The sequence below is a fragment of the Carcharodon carcharias genome, chromosome 13, assembly GCF_017639515.1.
Source record: "Carcharodon carcharias isolate sCarCar2 chromosome 13, sCarCar2.pri, whole genome shotgun sequence".
In the NCBI taxonomy this organism is placed as follows: domain Eukaryota; kingdom Metazoa; phylum Chordata; class Chondrichthyes; order Lamniformes; family Lamnidae; genus Carcharodon; species Carcharodon carcharias.
The window spans coordinates 106,261,552-106,280,548 of NC_054479.1; the positions used below are offsets into that span (position 1 = coordinate 106,261,552).

The 18,997-nt window shown below is 39.7% G+C and overlaps 2 protein-coding genes across 5 annotated transcripts in view; one reads left to right on the forward strand and one right to left on the reverse strand.

Moving 5' to 3' along the window:
* Positions 1–247: 247 nt before the first annotated feature.
* On the reverse strand, positions 248–9,712 carry srr (serine racemase). Its single transcript, XM_041202149.1, is given in 8 exon segments — positions 248–1,190; positions 1,483–1,572; positions 1,661–1,803; positions 2,376–2,506; positions 8,482–8,540; positions 8,543–8,661; positions 9,259–9,319; positions 9,322–9,712. Coding segments are annotated over 8 exon segments (1,008 nt in total). The 5' UTR covers positions 9,488–9,712; the 3' UTR covers positions 248–951.
* A 2,206-nt stretch (positions 9,713–11,918) lies between these two features.
* trmu (tRNA 5-methylaminomethyl-2-thiouridylate methyltransferase) overlaps positions 11,919–18,997 on the forward strand; it is a 40,757-nt gene continuing 33,678 nt past the window's right edge. The window contains exon 1 of one of the 4 annotated variants that reach the window (XM_041202144.1): positions 11,919–12,002. Coding sequence is in view for 3 of the 4 variants with exons in the window: in XM_041202147.1 (XP_041058081.1) it covers positions 12,758–12,854 (97 nt within the window). In the remaining variant the exon portion in view is untranslated. Of the gene's footprint in view, positions 12,003–12,267; positions 12,855–18,997 lie in introns of those variants that run through there. The other 3 variants (XM_041202147.1, XM_041202142.1, XM_041202143.1) reach the window with 3 other exon arrangements.

Consider the following 18,997-nt stretch of genomic DNA (forward strand, 5'->3'; position numbering starts at 1 on the left):
TTTACATAATGTTATTAAACTTTATAAAACCCTACATGAAACCTCATCCCACTGGTGGATGAGGTTTCATGTTTTATCTATTTGCCGCCGGGGCTCCTGGCCTGTCTGCTAACCTTAAGGTTGGACGGGCAGGTCCTTTAATTGTTTAACTGACCCTGTCAATGGCCTCAATTGGCCATTGACAGGTCGGTGGGCCTGTAGCCGATTTTGCTTTGCCCCCACCTTCCTGAAAATTTAAATGGACCGGGACGACTTCGGGGGTTCCACCCGATGTCATCCCGCGTCATTTTACGTGTCGGCGAGTGGGCCCCGCCACCTGCTCGCCGATGGCAAAATTCTGCCCACAGTCTCAAGAGTTTGAGCAACTGGGAGACAAAGAGCCATTGGGGCAGTCTTGAATTGGAGGGACTATTAAGGGAAATAAAAAGCTATGCTCACAAAGTCAGACTTTGAAGAATTTTTGTGTCTCACTGACATCTGGGTGGGTTGCTGAGGGAATTTGTGGAATCTATCTTGGTTGTGACTGTATTTAAAGTAGAGTTTGTGGTGTGTCTGACCACAGTTTGTCTGTCAATTTCATGTTTACCTTGTTAATTCTGGATGTTAGAGCATAAGATAGTTGATTGTTTGCTTTGCTGACTTCTGCATGGTAAAATTTTATTTTGTTTAAAACAGTGGAATCTTGTGGCTTTATTCTCTTAGTAACTGGAATTTCAAATTTTGTCTACTTTAACAAAAGAAAGTTACTAGTCCCTAAGCAGATCATGACAAAATTTGGGGGTCTTTTCTGAGATTGTACCAAAATTTAGGAGTCAGGTCGGGGACCATAACAGTATTGAAATCCCCCAGCGTGTTTAAAAAAAAAAATCTGCAGGCTGTCTGTGTGTTGGTCGCCTTATTCTTTGTACTATGAGACACAATTTAATTACAAGATATCTTTCATTTTTTAATTTAATGAACAATGCAACAAAGCTCTTCAGGACTGACATTTCCTCCAGTTATTAAGACCACTACAGTCTTTCCTTTAAGATTGATCTTCTCTCCTACAATAGCAGCAAAAGCAGCTGCTCCTGAGGGTTCCACAACCAAGCCAACCTTGTAGAGTATGGAAACAGCTGCTTTTATTTCATCATCTGAAACCAATAGGATTTCCTTCACATGTTGTCTGCAAATCTGGAATGATTTTGAACCTGTTGTAGAATAAAAAGATTCTGAATGACACTGCTAGATAAAATATTCTTCCTAGTTTGTGTTACTGGAGTATTAAATATTTCATTTTCTTGTGTAGCTTTGGGTTTTGATGCCTTGACTTGTTTTCCTTGCAATGGTATCTCAAGTAGCTGCATGTTCACTTTTTTTAAATAAACATAATGGAATTGTAATAAATATACCCACTTTCTAAAATGACTTGCTTGTTGCAATTCTGATTTTGCTTAACCGTCCGTCCAAAAGCTACAGCTGTATATTTTCTATTTCACTTACCTGCAAATGGTGGAGCAAGTCCTGTGGCAATGCTCTATACGTCCATAGACACTGGCTTATTCTCACTAAAACTTCTGTACATGGTGCAAGCTGATGATAGAGCATAAATTGTGAAAGTGGTGCTTTCAAAGCTCCTTACTTGCTAAAATTTGACTCTGCTGAGGTATGAGTTTGTTACCTTCTTTTGGTTCCACTCCATATATATTTGTACAGCCAGATAGTTTGATAGCAGCAGCCACCCCTGCAAGCAAACCACTACCTCCACAACAAACTGCCACCACGTCAGGATTTGGAATTTCTTCAAGAATCTCAAGGCCAATGCTAATATAATGCAAAATGAGACACAATCTAGGTTCAGAACAGTGGTTCCTCTTTAACATCTTACTTAAATATTTGCACTACTGCTTATTGAAATATGCGCGCAGTTTGGTGACTTCATCCTCCACGTCTGCAGGTTTCGTTGGTATGTATGAGAATTATCAATATATTGCTTGTGAACAACTGTTTTGCTGAATGTTTTATTATGGATGAAATTAGCAGATTTTTTAGAAAGTCACACTTCAAGTATAACTTTGGCACTAGCTAATTAATCTATTAAACATTCATTTCCATCCAATAAAAGTCATTGTTTCTCAGCAAAGATGGGATGTCTGAGACAAGGGAGTCACAGAATGATCGAATAATTATCCTGTATGTCAATTGTGATCCCTTGAGGAGACCATGTGAAGGTCAGACATTCTTCCAGTTGAAAGATACTAGACCCAGCATAATCAGTAATTATAAAGGTGGAGTGAGGATGTCTGGCATAAGGCACCTTGGCCTCTGATGTGATGCAGCAAATTAGTTTTTTTTAAAAATTAACATCAATTTAGAAACAAGAATTTTATTTTTACCTTCCATGGCCAGCAATCAAATCTATGTCATCAAAAGGGTGCAAGAAAATCATTTTCTGATCCTTAACCAACTGTTCCACTGTAGGCAATAATGACTTGGATGATATCTGTTCAACTTCTACACCATAACTCTAGGTTGTAATATAAAAACGTGCAGCATTAATATTACTAATGCCATTATAATAGCCACCATAAAGACTACCTATGTCATTTAAGGCCTGTGAATAACTTGATAGCCTCAATTAGTTTGTGACACTTGTTTCTTAATTACAAATGTTACAGAAATTACATCACTTGCAAAGTATCTTTTTATTCTTCAAACTCTTCAGTGCCTAACAGGTTAGTAGTGGTAAATTTTGTTTTGATTACAATTTTGAGGTAGTTTAATGACACCACCAAATTGTGCATACAATTTCTGAATATTTTGACCTTTATTTAATTCAAGTTCAAATACATTCAGACAAATCCTAGTTGCCCAGAAGAGTCTGAAACCATTTTCACAATTTGTAACTCTTACAAATGTTTGGAAAGGTATATTTATCACTTTAAAAATATCAAGAAGGCCAAGACAAAAAATATTTTAAGTGTTGAGCCACCACGTTGTGTCATTATTTCATCAAATTTGTATTTTATCGAAGCTGCAATGGAACAAAAAACCGAGACCTAAACTGAAAGCAAAATACTGCAGATGCTGGAAATGTGAAATTTAAAAACAATGCTAGAAATACTCTGGTCTGGCAGCATCTGTGGAGAGAGGTACAGAGTTATGGTGTTGAGTTAAATATGACTCTCCTTTGCTTCATCAAGTAATCAGAGGCAGGTTCACACTTGTCAATGGATACCAGAGCTTGGGCTGACAAGTGGCAAGTAACATTTGTGCCATACAAGTACCAGGCAATGACCATCTCCAACAAGGGAGAATCTAACCATTGACCCTTGACATTCAGTGGCATTGCTGATGCTGAATCCTCCTGAGGGTTACCATTGACTGGAAACTGAACTGGACAAGCCATATAAATACTATGGCTACAACGTATGTCAGAGACTAGGAATCCTGCAGCAAGTGACTCACCTCCTGACTCCCCAAAGCCTGTCCACCATCTATAAGGCACAAGTCAAGACAGTGATGGACAGTGATACACTTGCCTGGATGAGTGCAGCTCTAACAACATCCAAGAAGCTTGACACCATTCAGGACAAAGCAGCCTGCTTCATTGGCACCCCTTCTATAAATATTCATCCTCCTCCACCACCAACAAACAGTATCAGCAGTGTGTATGATCTACAAGGTGCACTGCAGAAACTCACCAAGTCTCCTTAGGCAGCACCTTCCAAACCCACGACTGCTACCATCTAGAAGGACAAGGGCAGCAGATACATGGGAACCATCATCTGGAAGTTCCCTTCTAAGCCACTTGCCATCCTGACTTGGAAATATATTGCTGTTCCTTCACTGTCACTAGGTCAAAATCCTGGAACTCCCTAACAGTACCTACACCATATGGACTGCAGCTGTTCAAGAAGTCAGCTCACTAACACCTTAAAGGCAATTAGGGATGGGCACTAAATGCTGGCCTAGCAAGCGAGGCCCACATCCTGTAAATTAATTTTAAAAAGCATCCAGATTTTAAGTCTTCTCCCTCTTGAGGTGGGGGTGTTCACAAGAACCCTCAACTAAAGATATTGATTGAGTTTCTGAATTTACATAAAATTATTAAATTCCAAAGATAAATAAAACTAATGTTTCAAATGATAATCTTAGTGTAAGCTTCTTCCACTATACACATTTGCAATTTATGCTTAGATTTTTGTGGTGTGACTTCAAATGTATTAGTCTCTGTTTCTCAAAGTTGGAGAGACTAACAAAAAACAAAGATTTATCAAGACTTCCTAATGAGATAGTGAGTGTGACTGGATTTAACATTTGTTTTAAGATCCAGATTTAGCTTCTTTAGGAATGAGGGCTGAGAACTCCCAAGTCCTGACAAGTCTCAAGTTTTGTGCATGCACAGGCCAGGAGTGGGCACCACAAGCACAATTTGGCATGTGAAGTCCTTCAGGCTGAGGACCCAAGCCCATTGCACCTGTGCAAAAAAAAAGTGCAAACATGGGAACATGTGATTGGGAGCAGAGCGCCATAGTCAAGAAGAATCCTGGGCATGGAGCGGTCCCAGTTAAGGAGAAAGAGGAGCACAGAAAGAGGTTCCAAGCAGAAAAAGGGCTGCATTTGGCAGACTAAGTGGTGAGGGCTCAGGAGAAGCCCTGGTGATTGAAGGAGGCAACAGAAGGTTGGTGACTCCAGGCTGGGGTGAAGGTAACCCTTTGGAACAGTGGTGTTCTCAGCATAGCTGAAGAGCTGAAGTTGTGCTTGAGTTGGTGCTGGAGTGCAGACTTGGGAATCCAGGGGAACAGAGTCTCGGGACACTAGATTGAAACCCTACAAGATGTGCCATTGTTGATGCCTTCTGAGTTGGAGTGACTTTTGGAGAGAAATCCAAGGTGAGATCTCCAAAGGTAAAGACCTGAATCCCTTGTGAGAGAGACAGAGTTTCGATGAGATTGGTTGTCTCAGTGTTACAGGCGTCTGGGTGGGTTGCTGAGAAATCTATGGAACCTGTCTTGGTTGCATCTGCCATTTATTGTGCAATGTGGTATGTTCGACCACAGTTAGCCTGTTAATTCATGTACCTCATATTAATCCGGAATGTTAGAGTATAAGATACATTGTGTAATAAAGTTTATTTTTGTTTGCGGAATCTTGTGGTTTCATTCTCTTAGCAAATATCTTGAATCTCAAACTTTGTCTACTTTAAACAAAATGTTATTGGTCCCTAACCGGATCTTACCAAACATTTGGTAGGGGGGGCGGGGGTCTGGTCCAGGATTATAACATAACTTGGGGGCTCGCCCAGGATTTCGAATCCACAGACAAATACAAATTCTGGTACTTACTGATGTTATGATTGATAAGATTTCCACAGGGAATTTTACTATACTAATTGAAAAAACAGAATGGCTTTGTCAATTGCTACATTTCTGGAAAGGGAAGCTCTATCCCCGAGTGATTTGCAAAAAATAATGAAGACTAGGTTAAAAGCAGAGAAGCTGGAGTTAGAATTAAAAGCTGGGACTAAAAAAGCTGTCATACTTGGGTTAATAGCACTGGAACTGGAAGAAGGGGAAGTTAATCCAGATGGTAGAGATAGAGAAATGAAAAAGCTCACACTGGAAAAAGAAAGGGAAATGTGAAAATTTGAGAGGAAGAAATCAGGTAGCATAAACTGGCTAGAGAAAAGCTTAGATTGTAGAGTGAAAGAGAGTCTAGTAGTTTAGTTGAGGAATTGAGTCCCACTCCAAGCTAAAACTGCAGGGACAAGCTTGTAAGCATTATCAGTTGAAATTCTGGTCTTTTCTTTAATGTCCAAATGAAACGTTTGTAGAATTTGATAGAGGAGAAGGGAACATTGTTTGACAGGTGATTTTGATCAATGAAGTTAGAACAATCTTTTGAGAATGAGAGAGCGCTAATAATGTTGGAACAACTCCAAATCAGCAATCCAATAGCTATTAGGTCACACCTGGAAGACTGTAAGGTTTCTAAGGTACAGGAAGCAACAACTTTAGCAAATGCATATGATATTTCTCAGACAGCTGTGTGTTAGTAAGTTACCATAGGAAAACCAACAGGGAAACTGGGGAAATAGCAAATTTGGTACTGAGAAAAGTATTGGCTTTTAGGGAAAAGACAGATGTGAGTCAAGTTAATAGAAGTGATAACTTAAAACTTAGACGTGAAGTAAAGAAAGTAGTATGTTTCTATTGTAATAAACCTATACATGTCAAAATGACTAGTTCGAAGCTAAGTTGCAGTAGTAGGGATGCTTGAGGAGTCTTCAGAAAAGACTGTACCAGAAGAAAAAATGGTGTTAAAATAGTGGCAATGGTACAAGTGCAACGTGTTCCCACAGAACCTACTAGAAATGGGAATATGGCTCAGGATAGTCAAGGGAATTCTTCCTTGAATACTGCTAAAGTGAAGCAGGTTGCTGAGTAATGGATGTGAGTTCATATATCCCTCATAATGAACAGGCAAATTCAGTCTGAGAGACTGGATAAATAGACATGTTGGCCCGGATTTTGCGTTCAGCTTTGCAGCAATAGCTTTTGTTGCTGACATTGAATAATTCTCCATAAAAACCTACTGTGATCCCTGTGGCAAGAATTTTGGTTGCCTTAAGGGAAGATTTCCTTTTAGTGTGAGATGCAGCACTGTCTAGTGTGGGTAGAAAAGGCAGCTAATTGTGAGTATAGCTTATAGTCACTGCACCACAAAAACTGGAAAAAAGGCTGCTGCAGTAAAATGGTCTTGGACATCACATTAAAATTGGCATTGGGAAATCATATTTTTAGTAGGCATAATTTTTCCAAATTAAAACCGTTTTTAAAATAAATGCAATAATCTGATCATTTTAAGTGTTTTTTTAAAAATCTGATAAATTATGCTAAACAGTCATAGATGTAACTTTTTGACAAGATTTATCAGATTTTTAATTTATCAGATGTTTCATATTAAATTAATCCATTTTAACTTTTAAAATTGTGTTGGCCTCCTCATTAAGTATTTGCAAATTGAGAAGAGACCCCTTACACTTGGAAATACAGTGGTAAAATTTCAAAGTATGATTCATTCAGAATTAATGGGCAATTAGCTCAAAGCTGTGCTGATTCCACATTTGCCATTTGTAGGAGCAAGCCCTTACTGAACACATTGCCTACTATAGGCACTGCAAAATCAATCCCACTGTCTTTTACCACCAGAGGGAGGGGAGTCACAATGAACAAATAACTTGCTACTCACTGAATACTGACAGCATTGACAGAGGCCTGAATAAGAATATTTGTTCATCCAATCTGCTAAGGAAAATAGGGAGCAATGATGCACTATCATCAACAATTTGCATTTATACAGCACCTCTAATCTAATTATTCCAATCTATTTATCAATACACACTACAGTACTTATCAATATACATCAATACAAAGCCAAAACGACACCCAGATTACCTGCTCACAAAAATCAATTAATTCCACTCTTGAGCCAGGGTTATTTGCCCTCTAATCTGTGTTGCTGCAAATGGTCTCCATACGTTACCTCCCAGATGCTATGTTTGACATTGCAAAGTTATCTTTGGGGGATTTTAAGGTCATACATTTCTTCTATAACATCAAACATTTTTGGAGCTTTTCCCTATTTTTAGTGTTTTTCCCCTTTCCATGATTCCTACTAGAAATGTGAGTTTAGGGTTTTAGATTTCTTCCTATAAACTCAATCTGCCTACTTGGACAATATATGTTCCTTTTCCTCCCTCTAACTGTATAGGGAACCAATTTTCCTCTGATCTGATACCTCAAACTGGTGGCACAGTCTCATCAAGGCTGCTGTGTAGATAATCAAAGGCACAGATCTGTATCCTACTCCACACCATTGGCAAATATTTCTCCTACAACTTCTTAAGACAAAAGCAAAATCCTGTGAATGCTGGAAATCTGAAATAAAAACAGAAAATGTTGGTAAAATTCAGCAGGTCTGGCAGCATCTGTGGAGAGAGCAACAGTTAACATTTTGCTTCTTTAGCTCTAAAGAAGAGTCATATACAGCTTCCTCCTTGACACTCCATTGTTAAAATTGAGACTAACTCCACAGTCCTTTACTCTTAATGTTCTTTTCCAGCACCTCAAAACTATGGGACTCCTTACCTTCTTCACTCTTAGCACCTTCTTGTATTCTTCAGGTTTTTAAAAGTCAGACTTAAGGCTACCTGTCACTACCTCTTTATGTACTTTGCTTTCTCTGACTATTCAACCATGATAACATCCTACACCATGACTCTTATCCTACACCATGAGCCTTGCATTAAGTTTCCTGAATTGAAATGATAGATATGATTGTCTTCATGAGCTGATGTCACTATAGCAACAATCTTCCCTTTGCTTCCAGCAAAGTAACATTTCCCTTTCCTTGTTTTTAGACACAGAAAAGATGTAGATTCACTTCAAATTTATGATTTCCTAAAGTTAATCAATAAGTATATACATTCATGCTTACGGCAATTAGGGCGGTCTTTGATGCTGGCGCTGTGTCTGCCATAAGTAATTTCCTCAATGCCCAAAGTGCTTTGAAGCATAGGCAAAAGCTTTCCCATAATTTCCTGCTGACATTGTAATGAAAGGCCCACTTTCTCTTCTAGAAAACTGATTAGCTACTCCTCTGATTTTGAATGAACCTACAAAAAAAAATTAGGAATTTATGTATTATTATCACAACAAGGCCCATAAAAAACTAAGTGCCACATTGAATGCTCCAAAACTGACTCTCATTTTCTGAGCAACTTTAAAATTAGTAATAGTCTGATAGGGATGTTAAGATCATTAAATTAATTTACATTCATTGATTTATTCATAAAAAATCAGTCAATCAGGAATGTTTAAAATCCAGTTCCAACTGAACCAATAGTTAACAATGTATCTACAAATTAACTTAAGTCTATCAGGGATTTCCATCCTATATTTTGTTATATTTCACTTAATAAATTAATGGCTATGAACGTTATGTAGTTTAGACAGATTTTGGCTTAAGAGGTGAATGATTACAATAAAATACTATATTAACACACTAATGTAATTTTTCAGTTTCAGAAATTAATTAATTTTAACAAAATAGACACCATTCTCAAAATATCCCATTCCATTGTGTTTTTAATAGCAGAGTCCCATCTCCCCTTATCTTAAAAAAACCAAGAAATTCACATAATCAGCTTACTGTAGTGCAGTGCATGAAATAAACAGATACAGAACACAATATAAGCCTTCACAGTACTGATCTGTTGTCTGCATGTTTTCCAGCTTCATATACAAATTACAGTTGATTTTCATTGGAATTGTCCCAGAGGAGTTTTAATAACCTGCAAAGTGCTCCTTTGTACTGTCTTCCTGGCTTCCTGCAACATTTGTAAGCTCAATGTTTGTGCTTCTTCCATTTCTGTTGCTATTCTGAAGTGAAAATAATGAGTATTTTTATCTATTTTTAAAGAATGAGTTGGTATCTGCCTCATTTCTATCTTTCCATCTCCATCAAAACTCACTCAGGAGAGTTTGATTCACTATCTCTAATGTTACTCAGTTTCTGACCAAGTTTTGCTGCAGCACAGATTTCGATCGCCATTTAAAAGTCTCCTCATGCATTATATGTTTGAGTGAGGAATTAACTTTTTCTTTCTTGAAAAATTCTATATATCAGGGTATGTGCTTCATGTTCAGATTCCATCCATGGCTTCAGACCTTCTCTATCTTTGCAGCTTTCTCTTCACTTATGCCCTCGCCTCCATTCTTCAGGTCTACAACTCTATTCTTTATCTGTCTTTCCACCAGTCCTTCAGTCCTCTATCATTGGGAAAGCCTTTAGCCACCATGGCTTTATTTACCAGAACACCCTTCCTAAATGTCTCTGCCTTTCCAATTCTCTTTCAAGAACTATTTTAGTTTTGACTGACTTTGGCCCTCTCTTCTAAATCTCCTTCCATGGCTTGGCATCCCCTTTTATTTGTTTTATTCTCCACTTCTATAATATGCCTTTGGATGTTTACTATGTTAAGTACATTGCCTAAATGCAAGTTGTTGCCTGAACCCCTCATATTGCCTGAACACCATTCATGGTGTGAGGGCATTGGAAAGTTTTCTGATCGTGAGGAACAGTACAACCGTGATATCCCATTATCACGTGCCATCCACAAATACTTTCCAGTAGGAGTCTTTCGAAAGCCAGAATCCTTACAGATACCATCACCATCACCACCACCTCCCCCACCCTGACCCCGACCCCAACCCCAACCACCTTTTTAGCCCAGGGAACACTGAGAGCATCTGTGACACGACCTGTCACTCTAAGTTCACGTATTGCTGAGATGTTAATTTCTGATCCATATTTTGACATCTAATTTGACAGGTACACTCACAGATTTCTGTGATAATTTTCTAATGCCTATTGAAAAAACTCAATATATCATAGTGGGATCATTGGTCTAAGAAGAGGAGCTGCCTTATTTACCAGAAGATTTACATTCACTTTTGAACTGTTTACCTTCCTCCAGACGGATATCGGCAGCCCCTGTAAATTCTGGTTTATTTCTAATGGTGCTTAATGCAATTTTTTTTGTTAGCTCCAATATCTGATTAAAATGTTTGGAAAATTTGATCAAGACTTTTTAAAAATTCTTTCTTGGAATGTGGACACTGCTGGCAAGCCCCAGCATTTGTTGCTCATCTCTAATTGTCCTTGAATTGTGTGGCTTGTTGGGCCATTTCAGAAGGCAGTTAAGAGTCAACTACTTTGGTGTGGGTCTGGAGTCACATGTAAGCCAGGCTAGGTGAAGATGGCAGAACTCCTGGACATTAGTGAACCAGCTGTTTTTTGCAACAATCGTCGGCATTACTGAGCTTTATACTCCAGATTTATTGAAGTTTAATTCCAACAGCTCCTATGGTAGGATTTAACCCAAGTCCCTCAAGCATCAGCCTGGGCTTCTGGATAACTAATCCAGTGATATTACTACTGCACCACCATTTCCCCATTTCCCTTATAAACAATCAGAAAGGTTTCAGGGAGGGGAAGGTGCCAAGTTTCCTTAACCTGAGCAAGCTGAGCAATAGTCTGCCTTACAGTTAGCTCAAGATGCTCACATAAGAACCCGGATTAAACAGTTGGTGACAAATTAACCTGTTTTACAGCATTGGACTTGGAGGTCCACAAATTCAAGCTCGCTGCCATGTTTCAAACTGAGATACATAAATGTTTGTAACTAAATAAAAACAAAAAAACTGCGGATGCTGGAAGTCCAAAACAAAAACAGAATTACCTGGAAAAACTCAGCAGGTCTGGCAGCATCGGCGGAGAAGAAAAGAGTTGACGTTTCGAGTCTTCATGACCCTTCGACAGAACTTGAGTTCGAGTCCAAGAAGGAGTTGAAACTCTTTCTTGGACTCGAACTCAAGTTCTGTCGAAGGGTCATGAGGACTCGAAACGTCAACTCTTTTCTTCTCCGCCGATGCTGCCAGACCTGCTGAGTTTTTCCAGGTAATTCTGTTTTTATTTTGTAACTAAATGTTTGTCTTACAACTGGCGATTTCAAGATTTGTGGGACAAACTGGCAAACAAATTCAGAAGGGTCATTTGAAACGTTAACTCAGGTTTTCTCTCTCCACAGATGCTCCCAGACCTGCTGAGTTTTTCCAGCATTTTCTGTTTTGCTAAAAATTGGCTGTTGTGTTTCCTACATTACAACAGCGACTACAGTTTAAAAGTACTTCACTGCACAGCACTTTGAGATGTCCTGATATTGTGAAAGGTGCAAGAAAATAAAAGAAAGTTTTTATTTTCTATACTCTTAAAATGTTTTTTTAAAAAAATCTGATGGTACCATCCTTTCCCAGTCTTCTACCAGACAGTTTTGGTGAGGTCAAGAGTACTTATCATTTTGACTACAGAACAGGTTAGCAGGTCTGGAAACAACTAGCACTAGATAAGGGAACAGGGTGATAGGAAGAGCCATGAAATAATCTTTCATTTTAGTGGTAAGCTATTTTAATATGAATTATATGATTCAAGTAAGTAATTCTAAAAAAAAATGTTGCTCACAACTTTCCTAATCAGTGAAGTTTTATTACAGTTCCACATCCACTTCTGTAACGGGTCTTCCGCTAAAATGTTCCTGTGCAACATTAAATATCTCCCTGTATGCATTTCCGGTGTTCTGTCAAAAACTAAAAACGACCTTTCAGAAGTATAAAAGCATTGCAGTTGTGGTGTCATTTTGCTTAAACGAGCTTTCAGTTTTTGTTGCTTAATTTTAGCGTAAAATAAGCACCGGACCTCGCGCCGCCACAGAGACTCGGTGCGGAGTTAATTTTAGCATCATTCTCCTGGAGGATCAGACTCCCTTCAAGTATTAACAAACGATATCGTCTGGTTAAATTTAATTTGCGTCTTCCGCATTGTATTAAATTTCCAATTAGATATTCTCAGGAATATTTGCATATCTGAAAATGGGGTCACCAGAAGTCTGTGTAGAAAGGACTTCCTGCCCACACAGTGAAGCATCCACCATCCTTGTATTTTAGCTCACGGAGAGGCTGAGGGACTGTCCTTCACTTGAGGTTAAACAAAGAAAGGGGCTGCACGAAGATCCGGGGGTACAAACATCGGCCCGGACTTCCTGGGTGTTGCTGTGGGAGGAGCTCAGTTGTTTGAGTATGGCGGCGGCGGTGAGCGATTAGCAGAGAGGGGAGGTGCGGCTCGGGGCCTCTCTTTTCTCGGTCTGCCTAGTGGGATGAGTCGGCCACTGCGGCATGTCGCGTGTGCCCTGTCCGGTGGTGTGGACAGCGCTGTGGCGACGCTGCTGCTTAGGCGAAAAGGTGAGGAGCTGAGTAAGTTGACAGTATAAAGTTACACATGTGATACAATGTTTCACCGGGATACAATGTATCCTTCAGGTGGCTGTAGAACTTTTGGGATCATCATCTGGCTAAGAGGCTGCAAACTCCTGCCATCTGAGTCAGGCTACCACTTGCGTACAACGTGAGAAGCTCATAATGGGATGTCTAATCTGGTTATCCATTTGATGGCCTCCTGAGACGTCAGATGGAGGAATGTGGTGCTTCCCGCGAAAGACCTCAATGGGCGGGATGATGTGATCGTTTTTATTGTCTAAGACTCATGGCCACTTTGGGCCGTCCCTCATCTTTCGCTATGGAGCTGTTGGTCACATTGTCCACGCCCAGGGTGGATTCAGTTGAGCTCTTTTCAAGTGAAACCTCTGCTGTTGGGTTAATTATATGGCTTTGGTTCTTTATGCTGCTTAAGTCTCTCAATTCTGGAGAGTGGTTTTGATACCAGCTGCACTGAATATCAGCTGCTGTTTCCCAAAATGGCCAGTGTGATTTTTAAGCACTTTTTGGGTGGTTACCAAGTCTTCATATCTGGGAAGGTCGGTATTGCTCGAGATATTTTCCATCTCGCAGACCACTTTGTAGTCATAGTGAACGTAGGACAGCACTGGAGGCCACTCAGTTGGAATGGACTTAAGTATCTCTGATATGATCCTCATGTTAGTGTTTAACTGCATATCCACAAGTTTTTTTGTGGCAGCTGTAGGACCACGAGGCAAATCAGCATTCCACAGCAGAGTAGACTAGGGTCACCATTTTCGTTGTGCTCCCCCATGACATTCCAGTGATTTTTCCAAACCAGATTCACCCTGGGTTTTACTTTTTAGCTGGTGTTGATGAAATGAGGCCAATGAGTGAGAGTCCTGTACAGGGTGACACTCAGGTATTTTGGGCCGGGGTCATGGGTAAGTTAGCTTCGTCAGAAGGTGAGTTCCATCTTGGCAGCATTATTGGGAGTTAATGGCAACCAAACATGCTCTCTCTGTGTGCGAGTTAATTGAGAACTTGTCAGCCAATGTCATCAGGAAGACAACAATGCCCAAAACCCGTTTCCCAGTCTGGAATACATAAAACTGTCAGGCAGGGTCAATCAGACTTTTTTTTATTCTTTCATGGTGTGTGGGTGTTGCTGACAAGTCCTGCATTTGTTTCCAATCCTTAATTTGCCTTGAGAAGGTGGTGGTGAGCTGCCTCCTTGAACTGCTGCAGTCCAACTGGTGTAGGTACACCTCATAGTCACAATCAACAGTACACCCCTCAACCCAGTTCAGTAGCTCTACTATCTTGGGAGCCAGGTTCCCATAATTTTTTTCTATCCATGTGTGGAATGAATTTTGTTATGTGCGCCAATATCAAGGTAGAAGAGAGTTATGAGTTTGGGATGGGGGTCCAGTGTTGTGAGTGCAAGGAAATTCACATGTCAATTCTGTACAAGGCAATGTGGTGCATCCGAGAAATTTGAAGCTTATCAAAAATCACTTGGTCCATTTTGAGAAGTACAACTGTTGTGGTGTAATTTCAATTTCAATGTATGAGAAGACATTTAAAAAGAACCAATGCCGTTATTATTGCTAATTTAGTACCTTGCAATGGACCAAATACATTCAAATATTGAAAGATACTAAATTAATAGTTTAATCCAGCAGGAGCATTCAGTCTCCGATGTAAACATCCCAGTCAGTTGAACTATGTCATTTGATGGTACTTGTCATCAAATCAGATAATGTTAAGTGGATTAGGATACTTGTTAAATAACAGGACCTGAATATTTAATTGTACCTACAGTAATAAATGTATTCTCAGCTACTGCCTTATGCTATGTGGTATCTAGCCTTCTTATCTATAACTAGATTTAATTTCTACAAAAACAGTAATTTTACTGCTATGTCAAGTCTGGTGTCACCTGTGGCATTTGCATGTTCAAATTGGTAGGAATTTGACTTAAATTCTAGTGCAGTCTTACTGAAACAAAGGGTAATAGTGTAACTTCTACAACCCAAGACACACACACTCAGATTACAAAAGGCACTGCTTCCTGACAGGGAGTCTGCTAAACATGTTCAAAGAGAAAGAGCCATAAATAGGCCAATATACAATTAATATTTCAGTAAGCAGCACTGAGCACATGCATTTTAAAAGGTGATGGGAAAGAATGGTAAAATTGTACTTAAACATTCAACATTCAATTATGCCTGATTTATTCAGAATTGTCATACTAGCCCATGAAAAGGCTGCTCAAATGTAGAACTGTTCTCCAATTTGCAGTACCTAATCAAGTTTTGATGTTATGCATTACAGAAGTCAAGCTCCAAAAAATTATGCAAGATTTACATTGTTTTCTTGTACTTGGATATCCATTTTTTGACATATTTCCATTGAATAAAATGCATCAGGTTCCTAAAATATCTTACTGCAGAAAGAAGTGACCCTTCTGAAATGCGCAAGTTATTGTCCAAGCAATGCCAAGTAACTCACTAACATTATTCCACACTCAACTGGTCCACTTCCTTCCCACCTCCCTCCTCTCCCAAACTCATAGGTCAATTTTAGCAACTCTTCCTGGCCAAGCCCACCACTCCCACCCCCCCAACTCCACTGAAGATCTGACTGTGGCAGGTGGTGAGATTTTAAACTCACTCCCCTTCTTTGGCATCTACTTTGTCCTCCTGGTTGCTCGACTGCGTCACCATGCTCGATCAGGCGATGCTGCTGCAGAGAGAGAAAAAATACATTTCTGGATGGGGGGAGTGGCTGAGGTTGTGTGCAGCTGTAATAATTAACATGACTTGGGAGCGTCATCTCCAACAAAACTACATTGGATGATAGAATCACTACTTGCGTGGCAAAAGCAAGGTCAGCATTCAGCAGGCTCATCCACAGCTTTGGAGAGAGCATGGAGTTTGTCTTAACAAAAGATCAGAGTCGACCAGTCAGTGGTTTTCACATCACTTCCCTATGGCTGTGAGACATGGACAACCTACTGGCATCACGTAAAGCAACTAGATGCATTCTACCTTTGCTGCTTAAGATCTATCTGCAACATTGAGTGGCAGGGCAAATTCCCTAACACCGTAGTTCTTGCAAAGTGCCACATAATTGGTATCGCGAGCATGCTTATCTGTGCTCAGCTTCATTGGGTTGGCCATGTGGTTAACATGGAAGATTCCCATATATCAAAGGCAGTACTCTACAGCCAGCTGAGCACAGGAACACACACCATAGGACGTCCCAAATTTAGATACAAAGACGTTCTGAATGTCAATCTTGGAGCGTGTATGTTGGACCCCACTACATGGGGGGGAAAACCCCTGGACAGATTCAAATGGAGAAGTGTCTGTCATCAAGCAATCTCAATATTTGAGGAGAACAGAATTGGGTCCCTACAGGACAAGCGAGCATGCCAAAAAGCCAATGCATTCACCCACCCTTCGATTTCATATGTAGTATTTTCAATTGGATCTTCACATCAAGATTTGACTTCACATTACATATGAAACAATGCCAAATTAGACAGTGAATAACTGATCTCCTTGCTAAACACTCATCCATCAAAGCAATGGGACAATCCATCACCAATCGTGACTAGAGGGGCAGGACTTCAGAGCTTGATCTCATCCACTTTGTGGGATTTTTTAGCTCTGTCTATCACATAAACTTCCTTCTGTTATTTAGCATGCATGTAGTCCTGTGTTGGTGCCTCATTTTTAAGTATGCCTGGTAGTGTTCCTGGCATGCTCTCCTGCACTTCAATTTTCTCTTCAATGCCTTGATTGAACCTGTCTTCACTGCACTTTCAGGCAGTGCATTCCAGATTCCAATCACTCGCTGCGTAAAAAAAGTTTTTCCTCATGTTGCCATTGCTTCTTTTGCCAATTACCTTAAATTCAAGCCCTTGGTTCTCGATCCTTCCATCCATGGGAACAATTTCTCTCTATCTACTCTATCCAGACCCCTCATAATTTTGAATACTTCTTTCAAATCCTTTAACTTTCTATTTGCCAAGGAGAACAGTTCCAGCTTCTCCAATTTACTTATGTAACTGAAGTTCCTCATCCTTGGAACTATTCTTGTGAATCTTTCCTGCACTGTCTTTAACGCCTTCACATCCTTCCTAAAGTATAGTGCCCAGAACTGGACACAATACTCCAGTTGAGGCAGAACCAGTTTTTTGTACAGGTTTAAAATAACCACCTTGCTTTTTTACTCTATGCCCCTATTCATAAAGCCCAGGGTGCCCTGTGCTTTATTAACCATGCTCTCACACATATACACCCAGTTCCCTCTGCTCATGCACTCCCTTTAGAATTGTACCCTTTGTTTTATATTGTCTCTCCATGTTCTTCCTACTAAAATGAATCACTTCATATTTCTTCGCATTAAATTTCATCTGCCCCTAGTCTGCACATTCCACTAACCTGTCTATGCTCTTTTGAAGCACTACACTATCCTCCTTACAGTTCACAATATTTCCAAGTTTTATGTCGTCTGCAACTTTTCAACTGTTGATCTAAGCCTGACCCTAAAGAACGACCCAGTTAATAACTTCAGTAAACCTAATTAAAGACATTCCATTGCATAATGACTTATAAGGTTTCTTTACTTAACACTTGTTACCAAATAATTAAAATTAAGAAAACTAAAGTTATTGATAAGGGATATGTGAATAAATTCTAATACAGAATTATAATTTAATTTATATATAATTATGAAATGCGGAAGTGTGTAAATTGTCACTCAGAGGGTGTGAGAGAAACAGTCAAAAAGTGGCGGCTTGTAATGACTATTTAGATTCATAAAGAGCTCAGAACTTTAACATGTTTGGAATCCCAACCAAAGTATCTTAGGTAGTTGTAAGTGTATATTTGTCCTATTACGTGTAATGTATGCTTAATAAACGTACAACACCAGACTTCAGCATTCAAGAACCTTCTTGATTTGAGTAAATCATTCCAATAGCCTTTGAAAGTGCTGCACAGTTCTAAAATTATTTAAACGATTTTTTAAAAGTAAAGCAATAAACTAGAAATAATATAAAGTCAAAGTTCAAATAGGAAAAATAGACTGAAGATATGGAGCAGAAGTTATTTTTAAAGCTTATTCAAAATCTTAATGTTTCCTTAATAAAAATAGATTTTGCTGGATTCCCTCAGCAGGCCTGGCAGCAAAAGTGGAGAAAGAAACAGTTAACGTTTCAGGTCTGTGGCGCTCCACTAAAACACACAGACCTGAAACATTAAGACGGTTTCTCTCTCCACAGATGCTACCAGACCTGCTGGGTGTTTCCAGTATTTTATGTCTATATTTCAGATTTCCAGTATCTGTGGTATTTTGCTTTTTTACTGGTATTTCCTTATGTGGCTTGTCTCCAATTTTGTTTGGTAACACTTCTGTGAAGTGGTTTGGAGTGTTTTATTATGTTAGAGGCACTAAATAAATGCAAATGATTTCTATTGGTCCCACACTGCCCCTTCACTTCCTCTCTCCTCACCGTCCAAGGACCCAAACACTCCTTTCAAGTGAAGCAGCATTTCACTTGCATTTCCCCCAACCTAGTCTACTGCATTTGTTGCTCCCAATGTGGTCTCCCCTACATTGGAGAGACCAAACGTAAACTGGGCGACCGCTTTGCAGAACACCTGCGGTCTGTCCGCAAGAATGACCCAAACCTCCCTGTCGCTTGCCATTTTAACACTCCACCCTGCTCTCTTGCCCACATGTCTGTCCTTGGCTTGCTGCATTGTTCCAGTGAAGCCCAACGCAAACTGGAGGAACAACACCTCATCTTCCGACTAGGCACTTTACAGCCTTCCGGACTGAATATTGAATTCAACAACTTTAGGTCGTGAGCTCCCTCCCCCATCCCCACCCCCTTTCTGTTTCCCCCTTCCTTTTTTTTCCAATAAATTATAAAGATTTTCCTTTTCTCACCTATTTCCATTATATATATAAAAAAACCCCACTAGAGCTATACCTTGAGTGCCCTACCATCCATTCTTCATTAGCACATTCGTTTAGATAATATCACCAACTTTAACTTTAACACCTATGTGTTCTATTGTACTATTGTCGTTGACATCTTTTGATGATCTGCTTCTATCACTGCTTGTTTGTCCCTACAACCA